Source organism: Sarcophilus harrisii, chromosome 3, assembly GCF_902635505.1.
Source record: "Sarcophilus harrisii chromosome 3, mSarHar1.11, whole genome shotgun sequence".
In the NCBI taxonomy this organism is placed as follows: Eukaryota; Metazoa; Chordata; class Mammalia; order Dasyuromorphia; family Dasyuridae; genus Sarcophilus; species Sarcophilus harrisii.
The window spans coordinates 176,357,303-176,380,915 of record NC_045428.1 but is presented as its reverse complement, the minus strand read 5'-3'; the positions used below and the strand labels follow the sequence as shown (position 1 = coordinate 176,380,915).

Here is a 23,613-nt window from a genome sequence, read left to right as displayed (position 1 = left end):
GGAATAAAAATTAAAATAAGGAAAATTGTAGCTATATTACTTTTGGATACATATAAGGAATTCTTTTCAAGTTAAAAGCATAGTCCAATATAGCCAAAATAAGTACATGCTAGAATTCTAGAACAACTACTAAAATTTAAAAGGAAAGTAATGGTTCTGGTATTTGCAATAAGAATTATTTTGCTACAGTAATGCTCTGATTGTGGGCAACTGTCAAAGACTTAAGTTACAGAACAGTTATTGATTGACATTAGTAAAGGGAATTACCCTTTTATAAAACTACAGCATGATTTTTTTTTACACTTTCCTTCCAGTTGTATACATGTTCTTTTGTTTAACATTTGTTTTTAAATTTTGAATTCCAATTTCTTTTCCTCTCTTCCGCCCCTTCATCACTCACTGAAAAGACAAACAATACACTATCTATTTACATCTTATATACATTCTTAAAAAAACAAAATAACTACATTTGTGATTTTTGTGAATCAATAAGTTGCTTTTCTTTAGGAAAATACAGAGCATTCACTATTTATACAAACATATACTCAGATACACACACATGGACAGACACATTGTTTTTTGATTGTTTCATGATTTCACAACTATGTTTATCCTTATTATGTTTTTGTCAAATATTTTAAATAAGCTATTCTTGGAATATCAAAGAAACATCTGATTTTAGATTTAAGAAATATAATTTGAATTTTGAACACTGATTCAACTTTGTAGTAGAATTCTTAATCTCTGAAATATGCAATTACATACAAAATAAGGTGAAGTTTTTATTTTTTTTTTAATATATCTATACAGGCATCTACTTCAACATCCCGATATTTGTCACTACCTAAGAACACCAAACTTCCAGAGATATTAAAAAGGAGACATAATGTATCTAAAGCAGGTAATGAATATGTACAGAAATTAATTTAGTTACTATTGCCATTCAGAAAAAAGCAGTGAAATTGCCATTTTTCATTAATGTCCAGGATCATGGAACTCCTGAATTGAAAGGTTCATCTGTGGCCATTTAAATTTACCCCATACCCGGAAATAAAACAAAAAGGTCTCTTCTTTTTTTTCCTTTGAGAATTACATTTTTACCTGATAAAAAAACCCAAAATATATGCAAGTATATGTAAATTCATGGGTCAGGAAGACCTCATACCCAGGGCAAATAAAAAGGTTTCGTTACCTAACATCTTCCAACTCCTTGTCTTTAAAATTTGCCTCTATACTTGAAATGTTTCCATTCTCTACATGTCTTCAAGGCTTGAGGTTCTACAAACATATAATTGGTTTATACAAACTTTGAAGGCTTCCTAAGAGAGGAGACCTCACCACCTTCGAAATGCATTGTTTTCTACTTTTACTTAGCTATAATTGTTAGAAAATTGTTTTACATTTACATTAAGCCTAAATTGGTCCACTTATTTGTTTATAAATTTTATAAATTCACATTTTATAAATTTATAAATTCATAATCATTGCCATTTATTAATAATATGATTAACCCAATACAGTCTACAAATAATTGAGTTAACCTCCACAAAGATCCTATTAATAAGATGGTGGCAAACTTTATAATCTTTTAGTTAATGAAAAGATAATAAATGTGGAAAATTTGCAAAAGTGTAAATATTTATCACCTTAACAGTTATTCTAAAAAACCAATTTGGTTTTAACGAAGTCAACAATGTATCTTACAACCTGGTATTGTCTGTTCAATCTGAAGCAAACAGGTTTCTCTCATCTTATAGATTGGTGATATTTTTAGTAGATGCAGCTCTCCCAAAAATATCCCTTCTCACTCCCCAAGTAGGACAGGAGAAATAACCCATTTCTTTTGTTTATCTGAAGACTGGAAAGACTAAGAGAGGCAATTAAGGAAAGAAATCTAGATTACAGGAATCAGGAAAATAACAATAGTCAGCATTTATATGGCACTTTGAAGTTATGTATATATTTTCTCATTTAATCCTTACAACTATCCTGTGAGGTAGGTGGTATCTCTATTTTAAAGATGCTTTCCCTTCTGCTGATCATCTCCAATTTGTCTTATATATATTTTATTGTATACAGTTGTTTGCATGTTTTCTCCCTCATTATACTTGGAACTCCTTGAAAGAAAGGAATTTTTTGGCCTTTTTTTTGGGGGGGAGGGGGAGGTAGTATTTGCAGCCCTTAATATCATGCCTCATACATAATGGTATATTTTGATTGATGAGGAAATAACCTGGTCACACAGCTAGTAAGTAAGCACAACTAATATGAGAACTCAGTTTTTCCTGAATCCAAATATAGTGAATTATCCTCTATACCAAAAAAAATGGACAAATCAGCACTATGAAAGTGTGACCAGACACTGAGATACAGAGGCCATTATCTAGTAGTTGTTTGAAGCATCACAGTCTATCTTGGCATTTCACATAGAATTCTCCACAATCCATCGTGTTATTAATTTTGCAAATGAAAAATGTTATGAGATGTTATTCCCTTGTATATTTATATTCCCATATATATTCCTATATATACTTGTGTGTATATATTTATATATAGATATAGATATTGATATATATGCATGTATACTTTTTTCTATATAAATACAAACTACCTAGTAATAAAACTGATCTTGGAATTTTGTGTTTGGGGTTTCTTGGTAGATAGAACACAAATATATATATATATATATATATATATATATATATATATATATATATATTTACACACACACACATATATATATATATACACAATACACATGTATTGTGCATACAATATATTATGTATGTATATACATACATATATGTGCCTGTATATATGCATTGTTTTTATATATATATATACACACACACACACACACACACAAATATGCTTGCATGCCTACATGTGTACATATACATGGGTTTATATGCATTGATGTACATATACACTTATCTGAACTTAAGAACATTGAATAAACTAGGTAGTACACCAGACTGAACTGAGAATTAAAAAAAAACAAAACTGAATTCAAATCCTGCTCCAAACTTAGACTAGCTGTGTGATCCTGGACAAGTTATAAAAACTCTCAGAGCCAGTATCTTTCTATGCAAAATAGGTATAATAATGGCACCTGCCTCATAGATTTCTTATGAGGATCAAATAAGATCATAGCTATAAAGCACTTTGAAAACTTTAAAATGCTATATAAATGCTAGCAATTGTGAATGTCTAGGTATCAGTGAGTCTTATCCTGTGGTAAAAATAATAAAGTTCTGTATGTGTCTTCCATCCAAGTCTGACTTTCCTTCCTTTGCTTTTGTATATAGATGGCAATAGTAGTGACTCTGATCCAGACACTGGGACCACAGTGCTCAATTTGCAACCAAGGGCAAGGCGGTTTTTGATGGACCAGCATCAGAAGGCCCAACAACAGTACTCCATGGAATGGAGAAATGAAGTGCATGGAGATGCCAGCAGAGTGCTGCCCTCCATCACCATAGTTCCCTCTGGCTCAGCAGCCCAAGCACAGACACCAGGTGTGCTCCGGCAGCCTTTGCTCTCTAAAGCCAAATTTGGCACTGTGAGAGAAGAAGGTTTGACTGAAGGAAAAAGACCAGTGCCTCCCCCCAGGCTAGTCAGGCGGGCCTCAGAGCCTGGAAACCAAAAAAACAGATATGGAAGTGATAACCCTTAGTGGAAACGGCCAAAACAGAACTGTGGTAACTTGCCTAACACATCTGTAGCTTATTATCCTGAAATCTGACAGAACAATTGAATCCATATTAAACTCACTACAGATCTAAATATTTTCTGTGGGAGGCAGGGCCAACCCATCGATTTAACGGGATGAAATGAAAAGCCCAGAAGGAGGAAAGCAAACAAAACAAAGAAAAAAACATAAAGCATTTTTTATGGTTAGCTTCTAGAAATTGCATTTTTTCTAGGCTTGAAAAAATAAAAGTGTGCCTTTAATGGTTCTGGAATTGAATTACAGAGCTAAAATATTTTTTAGCAAACACCATTGATGGTGAAAACTTATATCTATGCCTCATTTGAGCTTTTATTTATTAAACTTTCTTTTCATCTGTAACCAATGTCTAAATCAATAGCACCCTCAATTTTTAAAAATGCATAGAACATTTTTCTTGAAAAAGAAGGCAGAACAATATGGAACTGTTTTTGAAGAATGTTTATCATCAGAGGTTGTGGGGGAAGTTTCCCCTACTGCAGTGGGCTGACAAAGTTTTTTTTTTTTTCTTTGCTGAAGCACTTGGGGTTAAGTGACTTGCATAGGGTCACACAGCTAGGAAGTGTTTAGTGTCTGAGGCCACATTTGAACTCAGGTCCTCCTGACTTCAAGGCTGGTACTCTTATCTACTGCACCATCTAGCTGCCCCCACAAAGAGTATTTTTCACAAATAAGAGTGTTCAAATATACAGCATTCTTCTGTCTCAATCAGGAAAATCATCAGATAAGCTATATGGACAAAAGTGACCTGGTTGTCATCAGGTGGCCTTAAGGCTGTGTGATCCCATCCCCCTATGTTAATAAGGAGCAAATATTTCTCAATTTGTTCCTCTCTATCCTGTGTTTGGCTGAGATATGAAAATTGAATCTTCATGTTTACCTGGTGCAAACTGACTTACTGGACAATGTAGGCGAGAATTGGCACATGGTAGGTTGTAGACTTACCTGACTATGAAGTTCCATCCACACCATTTGTAAGCAGTGTGGGAGGCAACAGAGCATCTCAGAGTTCCATGTGTTTACATTGTGTTGGTTGATAAATTATACTGTGCAATATTAGGAAGGACGCAGGCAGTCCTAGATCCCTGCCTACCCATTACCCCCATTCTACCCATTCTTCAGGTAGAATTTCCCTTTTGGGGACTGTAGGGCATTGAATCCAGGTCATTAGTTGAGAAGAAAGGTGATATAGCATCTTCCAAAAATTTATGACTTCCAAAAATGAGAAAGAGTTCTCATTGTTATTTACAGATTTGTAGAACAGAAGACATGTTCATGTGAGAATTTAAAATAACCTGCTATATCTACTTAAAAAAATAGTAACCTAAAGATGATTACACATAAAGCAGATGGAATTATACTCAACATTTTTTAAAAAAAATTTAAACTGAACCCTAGTTATATGAGTAATTTAAAGTATAGCATAAAGTTCAGGATCTGTGAAATTTAAGTATATTTAATTGCAATTTGATTCATTATTCCTTGTAACATAACTTTACCTTAGCCTTCCCCTTTTTTCCCCAAATAACACCCTTTTAAAACTTTATTGGTACTAAGATTTAGACTAATTAATTATGTCCACATATAAAATTGAAATTCTGACAGTTTCCCTATATTTCACATTGGTAAAAACTGAAAAGAACTGATTTGTATTTTTGAGAAAAGATGTGAAAATGGGTATAGTTAATTAATTAGAAGATTCAATCAGAGATTTTCATCTTTAATTTGAATATAGAAGCCTTCTTCAGTGTTTCATATCCTGCATGCCAAATCACTTGTAATATGGTTAGGGATGAAACTGGAGGCAATGTGACCAAACCAGAACAAAAACGTCTGTCAGCCCCACACTTTGTTTCAGAACCTCTAGAGATGTCTTGTAGATAATTCAAGTTATGTGAAGAAATAGTTTTTAAACCACTTTGACTTTAGGTCTCGTGCCAAAATTCAAAACCAAAAAACCCTACCAAAAAGCAACATGAAAAATAAATCCTATCAGAACTTTAAATATAGAATAACCATTCATAAATTTTTCTGTAAAGAGGAAAAATAGAGGTGGTTTATATTTTGATGAAAGCATAATATAATTGAGTTTAAAAGATTTGTGTTAATATTTTTTTAAAAAGCCAAGAGCAAGTTCTGGTTTTCAGTTTAGTATAGAAGTCATAATTTAAAATGTATAGAAAGTGAAGGAGAAAAGGAAAATGACCTTACCACTTCCCCATTTTTTGACCACAATTTTCATGTAACATTACAAGGAGGGAACAGGGAAATCTTTATAACTTATTTGTTACCAAAATTCAAGTTTCACTTACAATATTCACATTATAAATTTGCATGTTATTTATAAATTTATTTTTACAAAGACAAATTAAAATGCCTTTTAATCTGTAATTTGGAAAAAAAATCAGTGCCTTGAACATAGTAAATATATGTTTAGTTGAATTGAATTAATATTTATGGTTATTGTTCCCTGTTTTAAACAAAGTAAGAGATCTTGCCTCTTGTTTGTTTTTTTCCCCCCATCAGCCGTTATGATTGCAATTGTTGTCTTTGGTAATCATATGGGAATTTTAGAAATGTCTAAGGCAAAGAGAGTATAAGTCTTTATTATAACACCTCCCTTTAAATAATTAACATTATAACAGAATATTTGCATAACAAAAAGATTGTCATAGCTCAGGTAATGGCTCATTTTATTTCAAGCATTATTTGACAACAAATTTTTAGTACAAGAACAACAGTAACAAAATATGACTGGAGATTGTTGTAACAGAAGTTAACTTGTATTGTAGACAGGCCTTCTCATATGCTGAGGACTCATTTTAAATAAGGCAATTTAAAACTGAAAACAGGTATAAATTAGGTTTTTATTTTTTTGGAACAATTCATTCAAAGATGCCACATTGAGATGGCTTTCTTTAGGTCTTTAGATCTTGCAGATTTATATATTTTGTATTTGTTACCCTTTGGTAACTTCAGGATCCCAGCTATCTGGGATGACTTTTTTTTTTTTAGTTCAGATTATATTTTGTAGTCATATTGGACAATAATACCTGAGTGAGGGAGGGTGATTGTTAATTTATATTTTAAAAACCTTGAATTAAAATGTATAAAATCACATTAATTTATTAAATACTTAAGCACATTTTGCATTAGTTGCACTACCCATTATATTTATATTGAAATTGGTATTTCAATATCAGATGTAAAAATCACAATGTTTGTATTGACTGGAAAATGAAGTTGTCTATATTCTGTAAGGAATGATTAAAGACTTTGCTGTATTTGATTAAGTGGAAGTACAAATTGACACTGTCAGCCAAGGTTTGGATGAAACAAGGTATGGCCTCCCCTTCTCACTGTAGGCAAGGTTATACCAGATTTCCTCTCCTGTTGAATATTTTTTTTTTGTTTTATTCCTATAAGACATTTTTATTCTCTCCTTACTCAGTTTCTAACGTTTTATTATTCTTTATCTCATTATCAAGGAAAGCTGAATATTCACTATGAATTCTACCTTAGTTTCCAAATTATCTGACATTATAGAACTAAACATCCATAAGGCTTATTGAATTTCTTAATTAGTTGTTTGATATCATTCATTTTTTTCCTTTCATTCCTTAGAGGTTTTTTTTTTTTTAATCAAAAGAGTTCTATTTTAAAGAACTATGTGCATATATAACAAATTATGTCAACATGTTTATTTTAGTGGTGAGAGAATAGGATGTTCAGATTATCAGATTGTTACCATAACTATCTGAAAGGAAGCATAAGATGGTGGATAGAGAGTTGAACTCAGTCTTAGGTTAGGTTCAAGTCCTTGCTTTTGATACATCCTAGTGATGTGACCACTTAATCCCTCCTTGGCCCAGGAAACTCTTAGGAGTATAAGTTGCAATTGCTAATATGCATTTTGGGGCAGCTAGTGACTCAGTGGATAGAGCACTGGGGATGAAGTCAGAAATAGTCACCTTTGTGAACTCAAATCTGGCCTCAGATACTTACTAGTTATATGACGCTGGGCAAAACAATTAGTTTGCATTGGTTCCTCATCTATAAAATGAGCTGGAGAAGGGAATGGCAAACCATTCAAAGCCAATACTTCAGTGGGTTCAGGAAGAGTTGGATTCAACTAAATAACAACAAATATGCATTATATATAGGGAGTTTCCATACCTGGAATTCCTTGCACTAATGAAATCACAGGTCTTGGCCAAAATTACAAACAAAAAAGATCATATCCGCCACAGAGACATGCTTAATTTTTAAATAAGTAGATCACAATAAAATATATTTTGCATAAAAACTATATAGACTGTAATTTCATCTTTTCTTGATCATTCAGAAGATATTTCAGAATCTTCTCTGACTTGTATTCCTTGTTGTGAATATAAGTTATCTTCTGTAGATATAATAGATTTTTGTAATTAATAGAAACTTCAATAGAATAACTGTTATTTCATTGTTCTTTTTTTTCCTCGAAGATTTTTCATTTCTGTAGCAAAATATTTTAAATGTTAAATTTAATTGTAACAAATTCTGGAGACAATGAAATGATTACTACAATTGTTACTGATTCTCATTTTGATAAGATATTTACATATCATAAACCACACTATAGGATCAAGCAGTCTGAGTGCATGATAAAGCTTTATTACTTTAAGTTATATGAAATAATTCAAACTAGGGCAATAAAATATGTCAGAATAGAGTGTTGGGGGGGGGGTCTACTTTAATTATTAAAATATTTCTAATTAATATACTGATTGTTTATATCTAAATGAATATTTACCAAATACTTGAGAGTTTGTATTATAAACTCTCTTCCCCCTAAAATTGTATTTAAAGTATCAGTTTACTTTAAAAAATGTTTTTTCCCTCACCAAAGATCTATTTTATTCAAATCTTAAAAAAAAACTTTAATTGTATTTTTAAAATTGTAAATAGCAGGTTTCAAGTTATATGAGATTGTTCTATACACCAGAGTCCTAAATAGGATGAATGGTGTTTTGCTCAGGTTGCCAAATTTAGAGGACATTCATTAATTACACACCTTCAACTAAGGTAAAAACAACTAAGCCTTGCAAGATTATTTAGAGCAAGAATAATAGAATAATTACTTGAAATATGAAGATAACAAATGCAACTTGCTCTGTTCTCTGGATAAGCTCTGCATTGCTCTTTCCTGCTAGTGACCTTCCAAGCTATGGCCTCAGTGTCTTGAGGTCTTTTTGTCTCTTTTATGTCTCTCTGTCTGTCTATCTCCCTCCCTCTTTTCCTCCCTCCTTCTCTTATTCTTTCTCTTGTTTTTTGTGCATGTCTCTGTCTCTCTCTATTCCTATCTCTCTCTCTTCTCTCTCTATCTCCCTCTCTTTCTTCTCTCTTCTCACTTTCCTGCCACCAACAGGCATTTATAGCATATTGTCCAAGGTCTTTCTTCTAGATCCCAACTTCAACTGGTTGATAACTTATATGGGGTCTTGTAACTTAATGTTAGTGGTTGTAAAATTATAATTTATTATATTTTATATGTGCTACAATTTATCTGATTCCTTTGTGTAGCCACAGACTCCAGCACTTTAAAACCTAAATGAAATTTTTCTAGAGAATTGGGATGTGGGGAAGAGAAGCTTTCAAAACCCTTTAATAGTCCTTTTCCATTATTATTAACAATGAACACTTTCAGCATAATTCCAGAATCTTGTTGCACATGTTACCAGGATGGAGAGTAGTAAAGAAACTGAGAGTATCTCTTCCAAAGAAGTACAAGGAGAGCAAAACAATGGTCAAATCAATAGGTAGCCGGAATTGAAAGGTAAGTAAAAAGTCCAGTCCTTTAGTACCAGGAGAGGAAGAAAACAAGAGATCTAAGACATCCAGCCTGGGAAGGAAAAAGTATTTCACAAGTTAACACCAATAGCTCCTAACTCGAACTCCTGGATGCTCAATATTATCCCCACATTTCCCCATTTTTATGCCTAACCCAGAGCCTTCATCTCTAGCCATTAAGTTCCCTTTCATCCACAAAATCACAGAACAAGAGAAATTCAGAGTTGTAAGAGAACTCAGAAGCCAACTCAATCCCTAAAGAAATTTGTTGAATACCCAATTAGTCACTTCTGAAAAAACTCCAAGGTAAAGAAACAGAGACAGTCCATTCTACTTTGAGACAGCTCTTATTGTGAGTGTGTATGTGGGTGGGTGTGGGTTATCTGGGTGTATGGTATTTCTTTTCTTTTGGTTAAATATGCCAATTCCCTTCAACTTATAACACGCACTCAAGACCTTTCATTATTGTGATTGCCCTTCTCTGGACACTGTCCAGCTTGTCAGTATCCTTTTTAAATTGTGGCAATTTAAGCTGATGGCAGTAATCTGTCATCATCTGAACTGATGGCAATAATCTAGATGAGGTCTGAATAAGGTAGAGTACAATGGAACTGTTGAGATTCAGAAGAGACCCCAAAAGGTTGGGGTTGCAGACTGGTGTCACGAGATGTCTCAAAAAAGTTGCAGGTTTGATCCCATATTTAAATCAAGGGGCCAAGTTTATTGTAATTGTAATGCCAATCAAAGCGGCTAAATTCCAAAATAATTTTTAGCAAAAAACCAGCAGCAAGATCATTTTATAGAAAAAAGACAGATCAGGTGCTTCATGTCACCGATATACTAATTTTATGGCCCAGAGGAAGAACTGAGGAGTGGTCTTAAGAATTTGGCTATCACTGACCAGCAGATCATGTACTGAAAGTCAGAAATGTTTGTTGACTGACAGATTGTTAGAATAGCACTCTCAAGGTTGGGGGGACCTCGGGATCACTGATTCTAAAGCCAGAAGACTTGAGGATTATTGACAGATTGTTATAACAGTAGCACTCTAAGGTCAGGGGGACCTCCTTACTGCTGTTTTCCATAGAAGCTATACTCCCTTCAGAACCTTGTTCCTGGAATGCCTCTGGAATGAAAACTTCTGTCTTAAGTCATGGAACCTGCATATACAGTTTTGAGCTGGTAGAATTCTTTTCTTGCTCCTTGGCAGGTAGAGATAGTATAGGAAAAGTGTGTCTGCACTTCTATTTTAAGAGTTAGGGAAGATGTATTCCTGTCCTCTCAAATTAGAATCCTAAATTCACTTGTGTAAAGAAACATTACCATATAGGGTAGTTAACTGTGGCTTATTGAAAACTCAGGACTTAAGGAGAACTCAGGACTCCTAGCTCTGTCTGCCAATGATTTAGCAAATGACCTTGAGTTCTCAACTCCTTTTTTCTGAGTCTCAGTTTCCTTATCTCTAAAATGAGAATGAATTGAATAACATCCAAAATCTCCTCTAGCTGCAAATGGCTATCCACGGTATTTATGGTCTCTTCTAGTTTTAAATACAATGATTATATGTAACAGTTACTCTTTTATCTAATATATCTCAAATTCCCTATGGGTCAGACGGGGCCCTATGTGCTACCTCGGGAACCTGACTACATATACCATTGTTTCTGTGGGAACATTATATTACAAAAAATCAACTTTTAAACACAAACTCAGTAGAGTTTGAGGAATTCCTTTATTGGTTTTAATAATAAATCCACCAGCTTCTTTTACTATTAGACATCTAAAAGTAATTTTATTCAGAAAATTAAATCTTAAAATATAGTGAACGGAAATGTACAATTGTATGTAAATACCTCTTATGTTCAAGTCACTCAGGTCATTCTTTAATACTTATAAATGAATACTCATCCCAAAGAGATAGGAAAATGATATTGCCTTAGTTTTAGTGAGATATAGACCCAAAGTTTAGAATTCCAGAAAGATATTGTTAGAGGTTGCAATAAAAACCAAAAATGGTAAAGTTCAAAATCTGTGCAGTATCTGTGGTACATGTTGTAGAAAGCTCAAAACTATACAAATTATACTTACAAGTATGAATATAAACATCTACACAGTCCAAAATACCAAGTCAGGAACAGATATATTTGTTGCTGCTAGTCTTTAGTTTCTTACAATTTGTACCTCAGTAACTAAATTCAGAATTGTCATAGCATGGGCTATTACTCCAAAAAAGGAGGCTAGACTATTGAATCCCAAAGTTCATGACTTACTTAAACCTTGATGAAACCTATTCTTTAAAAAGGGAATTAAGATTTTTTTGAGAAAGATTTGGTCTCACAAGTCACTTTCCATCTAGCCAGGTTTTCTAATTGTAATTGTAATTGTTAGTTAATATCTGAATCACCTTTTAAAGTGTAGATTGCTTTGGGAAAAGGCATTTCTGTTGATTGACATATATGTATCAATAAGTTCAAGACATATTAAAATAAAAATATTTTTGTTGCAATAAGTTTCTCCTATTCATTTTGTTGGGCATTATACTATATATGTAGCAACTCACTAGCTAATATCTATAAGTGCTATTTTTCCCTGTGCGATGACATAGGATATCTTAAAATTTCTCTAAAGGATAAATCAGTAATTAATAGTCAAGAAGACTTTGTGTGGGACCGTGATTCTTATCCAAATTAAAATCAGATACTCTCAAAGTAAAAAGAGCAACAAAAGGACTTATGATCTCAGGAGAAAAGGCAACTCCCAATAGACAAGATATGAGTGGAGAAATGCAAGGCACAAACTGAAAAACAAGATTAAATAGGCCCTAAATGCAGAAGCCTCCTCTTCTCCTCATCCCCACCTTTTCTCCCATCTGGGGAAATCCAGGCTTATACTCTAAATGCAGAAATTTATCCTAGAAACAAAAGAATGCTAATAAGTAACAAATTCTTAATTCATATTTTCCTGGAGAACTGCTATACAAGCAGATATTCTGGATGAGAGAATTGTTACTTGAATTCCCAAAGGCATCATCACCTTTAAAAGAAGCACTTAAATGCTAATTAAGAGGGGTGTGTATATGGGAAAAAGGAGGGGAAATGTTTATTCAAGACAATTGATCACCTGCAGCTTTTTAACTATAGTTTGACTTAATCCAATCCCAAGTCACAATTAGAGTATAGTTCAAGGTCACATTCCCATGAGGGGTGTTCACTCAGTTTATCCCATTCATATTATACTTCAATATTATATGGATCCATGATGTCATTAATATGGGGATTTCCGAAATTTGTACAATTTGTACCTCAGTAACTAAATTCAGAATTTTTTTGAATTCTGGTCACAGAATTTAATGTGGCAGGTCACAATTTATCTATGCTTTCTCATTCTCTGGGACATTTGTCCAAGTTTTTCCATATATTCTCAATATACTATTCTCTGGGTCTTTCTCTAGTTCTCTTGAAATTGGGAGGATACCAATGAGGCAAATTATCCATACACTGATCTTGAATTAGCACTCTAACCTCTTGTTTTGTTCCTATTCATGTCTTTTTTTCTTGTAAGATTTTTCATTGCCAATTTGTTGCAACTTTCACCCACTATATGAATGAATAAATAAAAAAAATTAAGAATTTACAGAGAAGATTCTAAGAAAATGGTGGAATAGGATGGAAAAATCTGTTCTCTAAATTTCCTTCCCAAAATAAACAAACAACAATAACAAAAACAGAACGTCACCCAGAGCAGAAGAAATGAACACCACATAAAGAAATTGCCCTCCTAAGACAGTTTGAAAAGACCCCAGGAAAAATGGGCAGAGGTTTAGCCTGGGTGACGAGCCAACACTTTCAGGCCAACTTTGCAGAATCAATAAACAATGATCCCTGCAAGCAGGTGGGGTGAGAGGCAGATTTGGCCTTTCATTTAGCCAAATGTAAGAGTCTGACAGCTGAGAAGGAGAAAATTAACCTTACTTTGTAGAGGGACATCAAACACAGTAAGCTGATCAAAAGCATCCCAGGCTGTGGCTGTGAGGAAGAGCTTAGCATACACCACACAGTAGTAAGAGGTAGGGTCCCTATTGATCTTGGACACTTGCAGGAAAGCAATTGGTTTCAGTTCCAGAGCAGAAACAACTGTACTTTGCAGCTACCAGAAGAATGGCAGGGATTAAGGTCATTTGCTGGGGCCCCTAGTTATCCTTTAGGGATGGAGAGGAAAGTCCACGGTTAGCCCCTGGGACAGATCTTAGAAAATAATATAGTAATAAGGACCTAAGACTCATGGTATCATTTCTCCCATCTCAGGACTAAAACTTGATTACATTATTAATGAGGTGTGAGAATTGAGGGTAAGAGATCCCCTCTGGTTGATGTCACAGGTCCCTTATGAAATAATTCGCAAACCTTTAGTCTGTGTGGCAAAATTATTTACACTAAGAAGACAGCTTTCTAGTGATCAGGAGCCTGTTTGGGAATTAGCAAACTTGTATTTACACTGAGAAGAAAATATTTTCATCAGTGGGCCAAGTTCAGAAAGGCAAATAGCTCTTGATTAAGGATTTGGCAAAGGTGGATTAACTCTGAGAAGAAAATATCTTTATCAGTGGGCAAAATCCCGTTAGGATTTAGCAAAAATTCGGAATTTAGAGTCGCCTTTTATTAGCCTTCTAAGGCTTGGGGCTTCAATTCAATTCAAAATTGAATGAGATTACTTAATTGGGAACAGTGTTGCCCTTTCCAGGTTCTGGGAGAGTTTGAGACTTAGGAATTCCCCCCAAAGGGATGTAATTTCAGGGCCCCCCAAAGGTTAAAGAGGGCATAATTTACATCATTTCCCCCCTAAATCAGTCCCCCAAAATTCATTTGGGGTGACAGGATGAAGGTCTTATCATCTGTAGTTGCTTCAAGCCAGCAAAGGTTGTAGAGCTGATACTATGTTCAATGGGGCTTCAGATCTGAAGATAACAGCAGCTCAGACCAGGAGATGTGAAGTGTTCCATGATCTTCAGGCTGAAGGAGTAGTTAGAAGTTCATAACTTGGAGCCTGGAAGAAACAAATCTCAGGAGCAGATTAAAAATGGGGTATCATCCAGAGTGGAGATGATGACGTTTGGAAATGGGGCCTTTGCAAAAAAAAACCAAATGCATCAGGTCCCATCTGTGGGCTGCCTTAAAGATGCTGATGGCCCACCCAACAATCCTGAACGCCCCCACTGCCCACGGAGCTCCCTAACTGAAAGGCTAAGAAGGAGTTAATTGTTGGCAGGGGCCATAGAATGACATCAAGAAAAGCCAGGAGAGAAAATGCTTGAAGCAAAATTCTCATGGTGAGAAAGGAAGGAGGGAAATTATAGTGAGATAAAGGAGGACATAGACAATTTCACCCTTCTTTTCCCAGAGTGCTCACAGAAGTACTCTGAAATATCTGAGAAGTAAAAGCTGGACTATTTATCACTCTGCAAGGAGCTAGGCAGGCTTAGGTGAGGTATGATCTCCTTTAGCAAGCACCTTGATACTCTTGAGCCTTCTCAGTCCTGCAGGGAAAAGCTTAGTTAGTAAAGGTGTCGACAAAGATCAAAAGCAACTTGAAATCAATCTTCCCTGGGTATGTGCTCCTCTGAACAGGCTTCTGGAGAGGAGGAGGTTTAACAGCTAAAAGTTGGCTTCAGGGTGTTTGTTCCGGTGGGCTATAAGGGGGGAGGGGAAAGTTGAAGGTGAGGAGTAAGAATCAGGGAGCTGGGGAATCAAAACCAGGGATGAATGGGCAGCAACCCTAGCAGCTAGATCTACAACCTTATTTCCCTTGGCTTGAAGTGAATCTTCCTTCTGGTGTCCTTTACAAAATATGACTGAAACCTCCCTGGTTTTATGGACAGCTTGTAGTAGCTGTAGAATTTATCCTGCATATTTAATAAGAGAGTTCTTTGCTACCAAAAGTCCCCTTTCTTTCCATATAGCCCTGTGAGCATGCAAAATATGAAAAGCATATTTGGAGTCAGTATAGATGTTCACTCTCTCATTCATTCCCTTCCCCAGTTATAGATGTTCACTCTCATTCCCTTCCCCAGTTCCAAAGCTCTAGTCAAGGCAATGAATTCAGCTTTCTGGGCAAAAGTCCCAGGGAGCAATGGCTTAGCCTCCAGAGTTCTACTGATGGACCACAAAATAACCTGCCTTTCTTTCCCCATTTTCAAGAAAGCTTGACCCATCTGTAAACCGTTCACCATCTGGTTTGTCAAGGGGAATACCCTTTAAGTCAGGTTGGCTGAGTAGACAGAATCTAAAGCTTCCTCATGATTATGGATAACGTCTTCTGGTCTCAGGGAGCAAAGTGGCAGAATTAAGAGTGTGGCACACCCAGAGAGTCAGGTTGAGGGTGTCTAGTAGGAGAGCCTAATATCTGATAAGCCTCTCACTAGCAAGCCTCTGATGCCCTTTGACTTCTAAAATGCTCTGGTGCCTTGAAGTAAATTTTGCTTCTCTGAGGCACAATAGCCATTCTAGGGAAACTGAGTCCACTTCCTTTGAGAAACAGGCAACTGGTCTGGGATCATCCAGGGTGTGGCCCTGCCTGTTGGGACTGCAGATCAAGACAAGACTGCAGTTAAGCAGCTCCAAATCTCTTAACTCTCTAGTTAAAAGCTTGTGTTTAAGAAATTTCTCAATCCTGACTAAGGTGGCGAGGAGAAATCTATTTTCTCCCAAATTTCAGAGGGAAGCTTTGAAAGCAGCACAGAAAGATCATCTGGAGGTCTGAGAAAATTGGGTCCCCAATTTCACCATTAAATCATACCCCAATAAGAGAGCAGGATAGTAGGGTATAATAAGAAATGAATGTTTAAATAACAAGTCACCAAACTGGCAAGGCAGAGGAGAAGGCTCAAAACAGTTCTTAAATTCCCTTGCAATTCCCACTCCATGCGGGGAGAGGCAAGTGAGACCAGAGTGCCAGATGGAGAAGGAAGGAGAAGGCCCCATAGCAAAGAGACGTTCAATAGTCTTATTGGCCACATCCAGGGATAGCCAGGGTTCCACTGTTGTGGTGGAGCAAGGGGGAGCTTGACTAAGCCCCAAAACTTCTGCTGGAGGGCAGGGCATGGGGTAGGGCAGCTTGTCCCCTCTAGGCAGTCCCTCCTCCAGTGCCCCTCCTGCTTGAACTCAGGACAAGGACTGGGGGGTTTCTTCAGTTCCCATGACACCTAACACACAAACCTCTATGGTTCCCAGAAATGTCAGCAGCCAAGAGTAGGGACTGTTCTCCATGTCTCACTTTAATTCTGAGGGCTCTGTCCTGTGCTGCAGTTTGATCCCTATCATTAAACACTACAACAGCCATTTCTAGCAGATGAGGAGGAGAAATTTGAGCCTCAAAACTGGCTTCTGTAGCTTCTTCCATATATCTGGGGCAGATTGTTTAACATTAACATCTCCCCAGGAAAGACCAAGGAGGGCAATGGCACTGGACCCCTCAAAAAGCTGGGTGGGGTCCTCAGAGTAATAGCCAGGTTTTTACTTAGTCAGGGAGAGATTTGATATTGAAAAAGACATCTCTTCCCTGAGTGTTTCTTCCTGAGAGTCTGCTGCTTCTTCCAGGGGGCAGAGGTTAAAATCAGTATCGTGAGGAGAAAAAAAGGGGTCCCGTTCCTTGTATTAGAAGGATTGAGGAGGGGGGGCTGGGAAGTCTCAGGATCTGGTTCAGATGAGGGGGACAAAGTTAAAGAAATATTGCCAGACATAAAATCCTGTTCTGGAAGGGGTTCAGAAGCTTTCTGATAAGGACTGCATAGGAGTGCAAAAGAGGGATCCTGTATCCCTAGAGGAGCAAGAAGGAGGGAGTTTGATTTCCCTCTAGTCAATTTAAGCAGCATCCTGCAGTGCTGTTTTAATTTAAGCTTTTTAGTTTTGAGATCTTTTAAATCGAATTTGTCTATGTTTTTTTAAGAGATTTTCTAAGGGAGAATCTTTAGGGATCGAGGTAAGCTGTCCCATTTTGCTACAAGCATTAGCTTCCCAGATTCTATAGCACCTCGTCCTTCTCTTGGGCATCCCTAGAGATGGAGAGATGATAAAACTATCTCTGATTAAGGGGACTTTTTTTTGTCAGAGAACGCAGGAATTCCCATTTCAGGCATTCTCTGAGAGAATTCTGCTCAACCGACCCAAGTTTTCCCTAGGAATTTTTAGGTGTCCTAACTATAGAACAAACAACAAGAAAAGGCTTCACCTTGGCCAGATTCTTGAGGATCCCTGGACCAGGCCACCAAATGATGAGGGGTGAGAAGGTTGTAAGGATGAATAATGTCACATACTTCCTTTCTAAATCTGTTCTCCTTCAACACAGACCCCATTAATCTGCCTCCCATCAGTTGTTCATACATTTCTTAACTTTAACCAGCCTCAGCTTAATCCCAGGAAAAATTGGACAATTAAATCTAAGGTTGGGCTTAGAATTAAGATGATCCAAGTTCAAATCCAGACACTAAGTAGTTATACAGTTTTGGCAAGTCACTTATTTGTAAAATGAGGATAATAGCTTTAATCTCTTAGGATTGATGCGAGGACTAAATGATTAACATATATATATATAAAATACTTTGTAAACATTAAAGAACTACATAAATACTAGTTATTTATTGTATATTATCATAATATTATCATTATTGTTACTGACTTTGAGTTTCCCAATTCCCAATTCTGCCTCTTTCCTTCTCTTTTTTGGTGCCCCAAGCTACTCTTCTTAGGCTGTCATTGCTTTCATATTCTTTCCTCATTAAATATGATATACAGAAAAGTATGGAAATTTATTCTCACTAAAATGTGTGATTAGTAATAAATTAGGATTATTTGTGTTGGGATGGGGATCAAAAGCAACTTCATATGATGAGATTTTAGTCATCAGTGAGCAAATAAGAGAGAAGTCTTTGAGGTACAGTGATTGCCCAGTGCACCCATAACTTTATACTCCTGCCTACAGTTTACTAACCTATAAACAAGTCTCTTATTGTCCACAGTTCACAGATCATAGGAGGAACTGCATTGTCTTGAGTCCAGTCAAAAAAAACCTATGGATCTGTTTTCTGAAACACACACACACACACACTGGCACACAACTTGGTAATACTCTACTTATGCTTTATTTTTCATCATTTCATTCATTCTTTTAATCATTCATTCATCTGACCAAAAATATCTGATGGAATTTTCCATTGCTTATAAAATCCAAACCATCTAACAACAATATAATTTATCTATGACCTATTTTCACCCATATATCACTCATTGGTCCTCTATGAAAAGTTTCACTCATGTAATATGGACTGATTAGTCAAATTGACTGCTTACTGTCCTGTCTACTTAGCCCCCAATTATTCCTCCCTTCTTTTGATAATGACCTTCACACCCACTTCTTTTCACTAGCCTGAAATATTCCTATATTTAAAAATCAGGTTCAAATCCCATCTCCATAAAGCCTTTTTTTTTTACCACCCATATTCCAAGGTTCTCTCTTAGCTCCTAAGGACATTATTTATGTGGCTATTTTGGAATATAAATTGAATTGTTTTTATTTCTATATATTATTCATCTATATAAATATTTATTTATAATATCCACTAATACAACACTGGACATAAGTCAATAAGATCTAATGATTCAGATTCAATTAGATAAATCACTTAACCTTTCTTAGCCTCATCTGAAAAATGCTCTACAGGGGTATTGTGATCTAATTAACATTAGACATTAATTAATATCTAATTAAGTGCTTTGAAAACCTTATTGTACTACACAAATGTCAGCTCCAGGACATCAAAGTAGTACAATGAATAGTGTGCTGTGCTTAGAATCAGGAAGGTCTGAGTTCAGATCTGGCCTCATACACTCACTAGGTAATTTGACCAGGGGCAAGTCACTTAGCCCTATTTGCCTCAGTTTCCTCATCTATAAAATAAGTTGAAGAAAGAAATAGCAAACCACTTTATTACCTTTGTCAAGAAAATGCCAAAAAAGTCCACAAAGAGTTGGATATGACTAAAAATCATTAAGTACACTATTATCATCCATATGGGTTCTTAATATTCAGATTTGGTTATAAAAGAAAGTTGTCAAAGGAGTAGAGAGCTTGTTATGGACTGAAGGGAAGGTTATTGGAAATACAAGAAACTAGAGATGTAAGAAAATAAAACTGTGAAGAGAGGGATAACTAATTTTTTTCACATTAATAGTTTATTGTGTTTTGTATTTTAGAAAAAATTACAAAAATCATTTAGAAGAAAAAACCCTATAAAAACTTTAATAGTAGGTAGCATCAGCTGGGGTCTCCCTGAGAACATATACCATAAGTCTTAAAAATCATGTTAATTAAACAGCAAAAATAGTGCAGGGATGTACTGAAGAACATTTTATTTCACTTCATTTGCAGGACAAAGAATGCTACTCTTGGAGTCAGGAAATACATGGGTTTGAATCCTGCCTAGAATTCCCCCAAAGGGGTCCTTATCTTATGAACCTGGGCAAGTTATTTAATCTATTTCCTTATCTGTAAAATGAGTATAATAGCACCTACTTCACAGGGTTGATATGAAGATGAAATGAGATCACATGGAAAGTGCTTTGCAAACCATAAAGTGCTATCTAAATGCTATATATTATAAAGGTCAAACTCTGGATCTCTCTGTTCAGACTCTTATTGATTATATAATTTTGCTTTTGTTCATCATAACAGTCTCACAGATATTACAAGGTACTGACTTCAGATATAAGTTAAAATTAATTGCTATGCATAAAAATACATCTAAATTAGAAATTTCCTTTGGAAGAACTGTATTTTGATTTGTGTGGGGAAAGATTCAGCAGTTCTATTTCACAACTCACTTCCCTATTACAATTCCAGCTCTTCAACTTTTATTGTATGTAACTGCCCTCTTGCTCATGGATCTTAGAATTGTAAATCTACAGCTCAAAAGGGCCTTAGAGATCCATTTTGTCCTATTTTTTTCATTTTACAGATGAGAAAGGGTAAGGCCCGGAGAAAATAGGTCATGGAGAGAGTAAATTGACAGAGTTAGGATTTAAAATTAGGTCTCATGATTGTAAATTGTACATTCTCTCCATTGTACTCCATTGCTTTCCATCTGGTTCTGTTTTTTTATCTGCAAAATGATGGGGTTGGACTAGTGAAACCTAAGTCCCCTCTAGCTCTAAATCCATGATGCCATGTTCTCTTCTCCCCATAAGACTATAGGTAACCTAAAAAATAGAATATCTTTCTTACAGAACCAAACACAAATCTTATGTATCCAGAAAGTGCTTCATACTTATGGAATTATAATTTAACTTGTTCAGTTCAATCACAGCTGATTGAATCAACTGCATCTTTCCAGTAGAAAATGGAAAAACTTTCAATCTGGAAAATATTATCTTTTCATTTTCACCATGAATATTTCAGTTTCCTTTTTGAAAAGAAATGCCATACTTAAGTAAACTGTTTTGGGGAAATGCACTTTTTTGGTGGCTTTATTAAATATTGAGAAGTGCTATTGTAGAAAAAAATCAATCAATCAATCAATTATTAGGTGTTCGATTTCATCATTGTAAGAAACTTTTATCTCCTAATGAAAATAGGCACCTTATTGCAACTCATAGTTTTAGAGATTTGTCAGACACTAATGGAGCTAAGTGGCTTGTCCTAGGTCATAGTCAATAAATATGACTTGAACTTTTTAAACCAAGAAATTGAATATATATTTTTAGTAGGTGTATAAATGTCTATTATAAGCTGCATCATCCTCTCACTCTGGAGCTCACTTTTAGGCTCCTAATAAGTATATAGAGAAGTGTAATTTAAGTATTCAATACAGCCATTAGAGCTAGAAGAAGTTGTATTGCTTCTCCTTGATTAATACTGAAAATCTCTCCTGTTTCCACACAAGGGGCTCACATATAACAAACAGATTTTCAAAATAATCCTAAGATTTCTTTATACTATTCAATAACATGTGAAATGGGATATCTCACCTGATGATACTACTTTGCTATTAATAAGGTTTCCTTATTTTAGGTAATATTCTATTCTGCAATACTGAGTTTCAGTTAAGATCCACCTTGGCTGAACTTCAAGTCCTGAGGGAATCCTCTGGAAATAATGATTTAGAGAAAACCTAATACATATGGGACAGAATCAAATAATCTAGATTTCAAAAGAGTGAGCTGACAAAATTCTAAATACCATTTAGTGCAAACACAATTTTAAGAAAATCTCCAAAATCAATCAAGCATAAGAAGTCAGTCAATCTACTTAAAAAATGACAAATTGCTTAATGGAATTTGTCTCTCTCTTTAAATTCTTTAAAATTTACACGGAGGAGACAATCTGTATAAATAATTTGCAGCTATAAAAAAGCCATTGCTATCCATCCAATTTTGGATGTTTTTTTCTTGAAGTGCAATTTTATTTTGATATAGTGAGCAAGTCCCAATAGCTACTTCCGTTCTTCCAAGTAACCTGTTTTGGCAATCCAAATAGTTTACTTGCATGCATTCTAAGCTTCTTCCAAGCTCAACAATAGTATTTTATTTCCTTTAAAAATGTTAACCAGCAGATGAAACTTGTAGGTACAAATTTCATACCCATCCTCCTTCTGATGAATGTTTTCTCTGAAACTTAAGTATCAACGTTCCTGTTTTGATTTCTGATTTTGTCTGTAGAAACATAGGGATTCCAGCAGGAACCCGAAAGTAATACTTCTTATACACCTGAAGATCCTCCTTCTTTGTCTTCACACCACCTTTTTCTTTCAAGGTATTATTTCTCTGGTTTACTATCACAAAGCCCTTAATAATTAATGCATTCTCCCTTGGCTCATTCATTACAATTTTCATTTCTCTTTTAATGGAAATTGTCCTATTGGCTTTTTAGCTTAACACTTTGATCATTACTATAACGAGATTTGTTTACAATCATTATCAGGATAGCCAGTAAAGCTAATGCTGACCCTAGAGTTGGGGGGCCACAGGGACTGAACTCTTGAACTATTCCTGAGAGAAGAGGAGCAATGATCCGACCCACAGCTGTCACAGACTGCCCTAGGCCTATAAGAGTTCCACTAGCCTCAGTTCCACCCACAGTTAGTTGAAGATCTGTGGTACAAATCCTGCCTATAGCAGTAGAAAAGGATAAAAAAGTGGAGCAGAAAATGACCACCCATATGCTGAGTGTTGTAGAGTAAAGTAGCATTAGGATACAGGTGAGAACACTTGAGTGCAACAGAATGACATAGGTATTGTGTTTATAGAGTCTCATTATTGGTCCTAAAACAAAACCTGCTAGTACTCCCAGGGCACTGCTGTAACTAATAATGTAGCCAGTCAGCCTGGGTTTTATCCCAAAGCGCTCCTCAATTGCCAGAACAAAGTTACTATAGTACAGCATAACAGCCAGAGCCATTAGGAAGCGCACTGAAAAGATGTCCCACATTTCAGAGAATATCACGTTCTTGATATCTCTTAACACAGACACAATTTGAATCCACAGCTGACAAGTTACTGACTGAGATGTGATGAAGCCATTAGTTGCAGGAGTCTGTAATTTGTTTTTTGCCTTTTTCAGGAAGTTCGAAGGAAATCTGTTGCTGGTTTGCCTGCTATTTTTCATCCTAATCAGGTTTGTATCATTCCATGGAAATATCCAGACAAGACCTATTAATACAAGGCAAGAGCATGAGTATACTTTATGTGATATTTTTAGATACAAAAAAACTACTTCTCTAATACTGCTCCATTGTATTTGTCAAAAGGGTCAAGGTAATTTCTACGGACCATTATACTCTGAGTCTGTCAAGAACCTCCACTTGATCTCCTTGCTTCAATCCATTTCCTACATAGCTGACAGAATGAGCACCTCAAACAAAATGTTCATCATCTGCTCCCCTACTTGAAAACTTTCAATGGCTTCCTACTTCCCATGAGCTCAAATCTAATTCATGTTTTTTGTTCATGACTTCTCATTAACTGATCTAACTTCTTCTCAGTACCCTACTTCTACTCCCAATAGACTAC

At 35.6% G+C, this 23,613-nt stretch overlaps 2 protein-coding genes across 3 annotated transcripts in view; one reads left to right on the top strand and one right to left on the bottom strand.

Annotated features, from left to right (window-relative positions):
* SLC9A2 (solute carrier family 9 member A2) overlaps positions 1-3,774 on the top strand; it is a 119,601-nt gene extending 115,827 nt beyond the window's left edge. Inside the window, exons 11-12 of the mRNA XM_003765683.4 lie at positions 811-901; positions 3,309-3,774. Coding sequence (XP_003765731.1) covers positions 811-901; positions 3,309-3,676 — 459 coding nt within the window. The 3' untranslated portion in view covers positions 3,677-3,774. The remainder of the gene's footprint in view (positions 1-810; positions 902-3,308) is intronic.
* A 15,745-nt stretch (positions 3,775-19,519) lies between these two features.
* The window catches only part of MFSD9 (major facilitator superfamily domain containing 9), a 37,183-nt gene continuing 33,089 nt past the window's right edge, over positions 19,520-23,613 (bottom strand). For both annotated transcript variants that reach the window (XM_023500447.2, XM_023500446.2), the window contains one exon: positions 19,520-23,253. In XM_023500447.2, the coding sequence (XP_023356215.1) occupies positions 22,460-23,253 (794 nt within the window). In that variant the 3' untranslated portion in view covers positions 19,520-22,459. The remainder of the gene's footprint in view (positions 23,254-23,613) is intronic.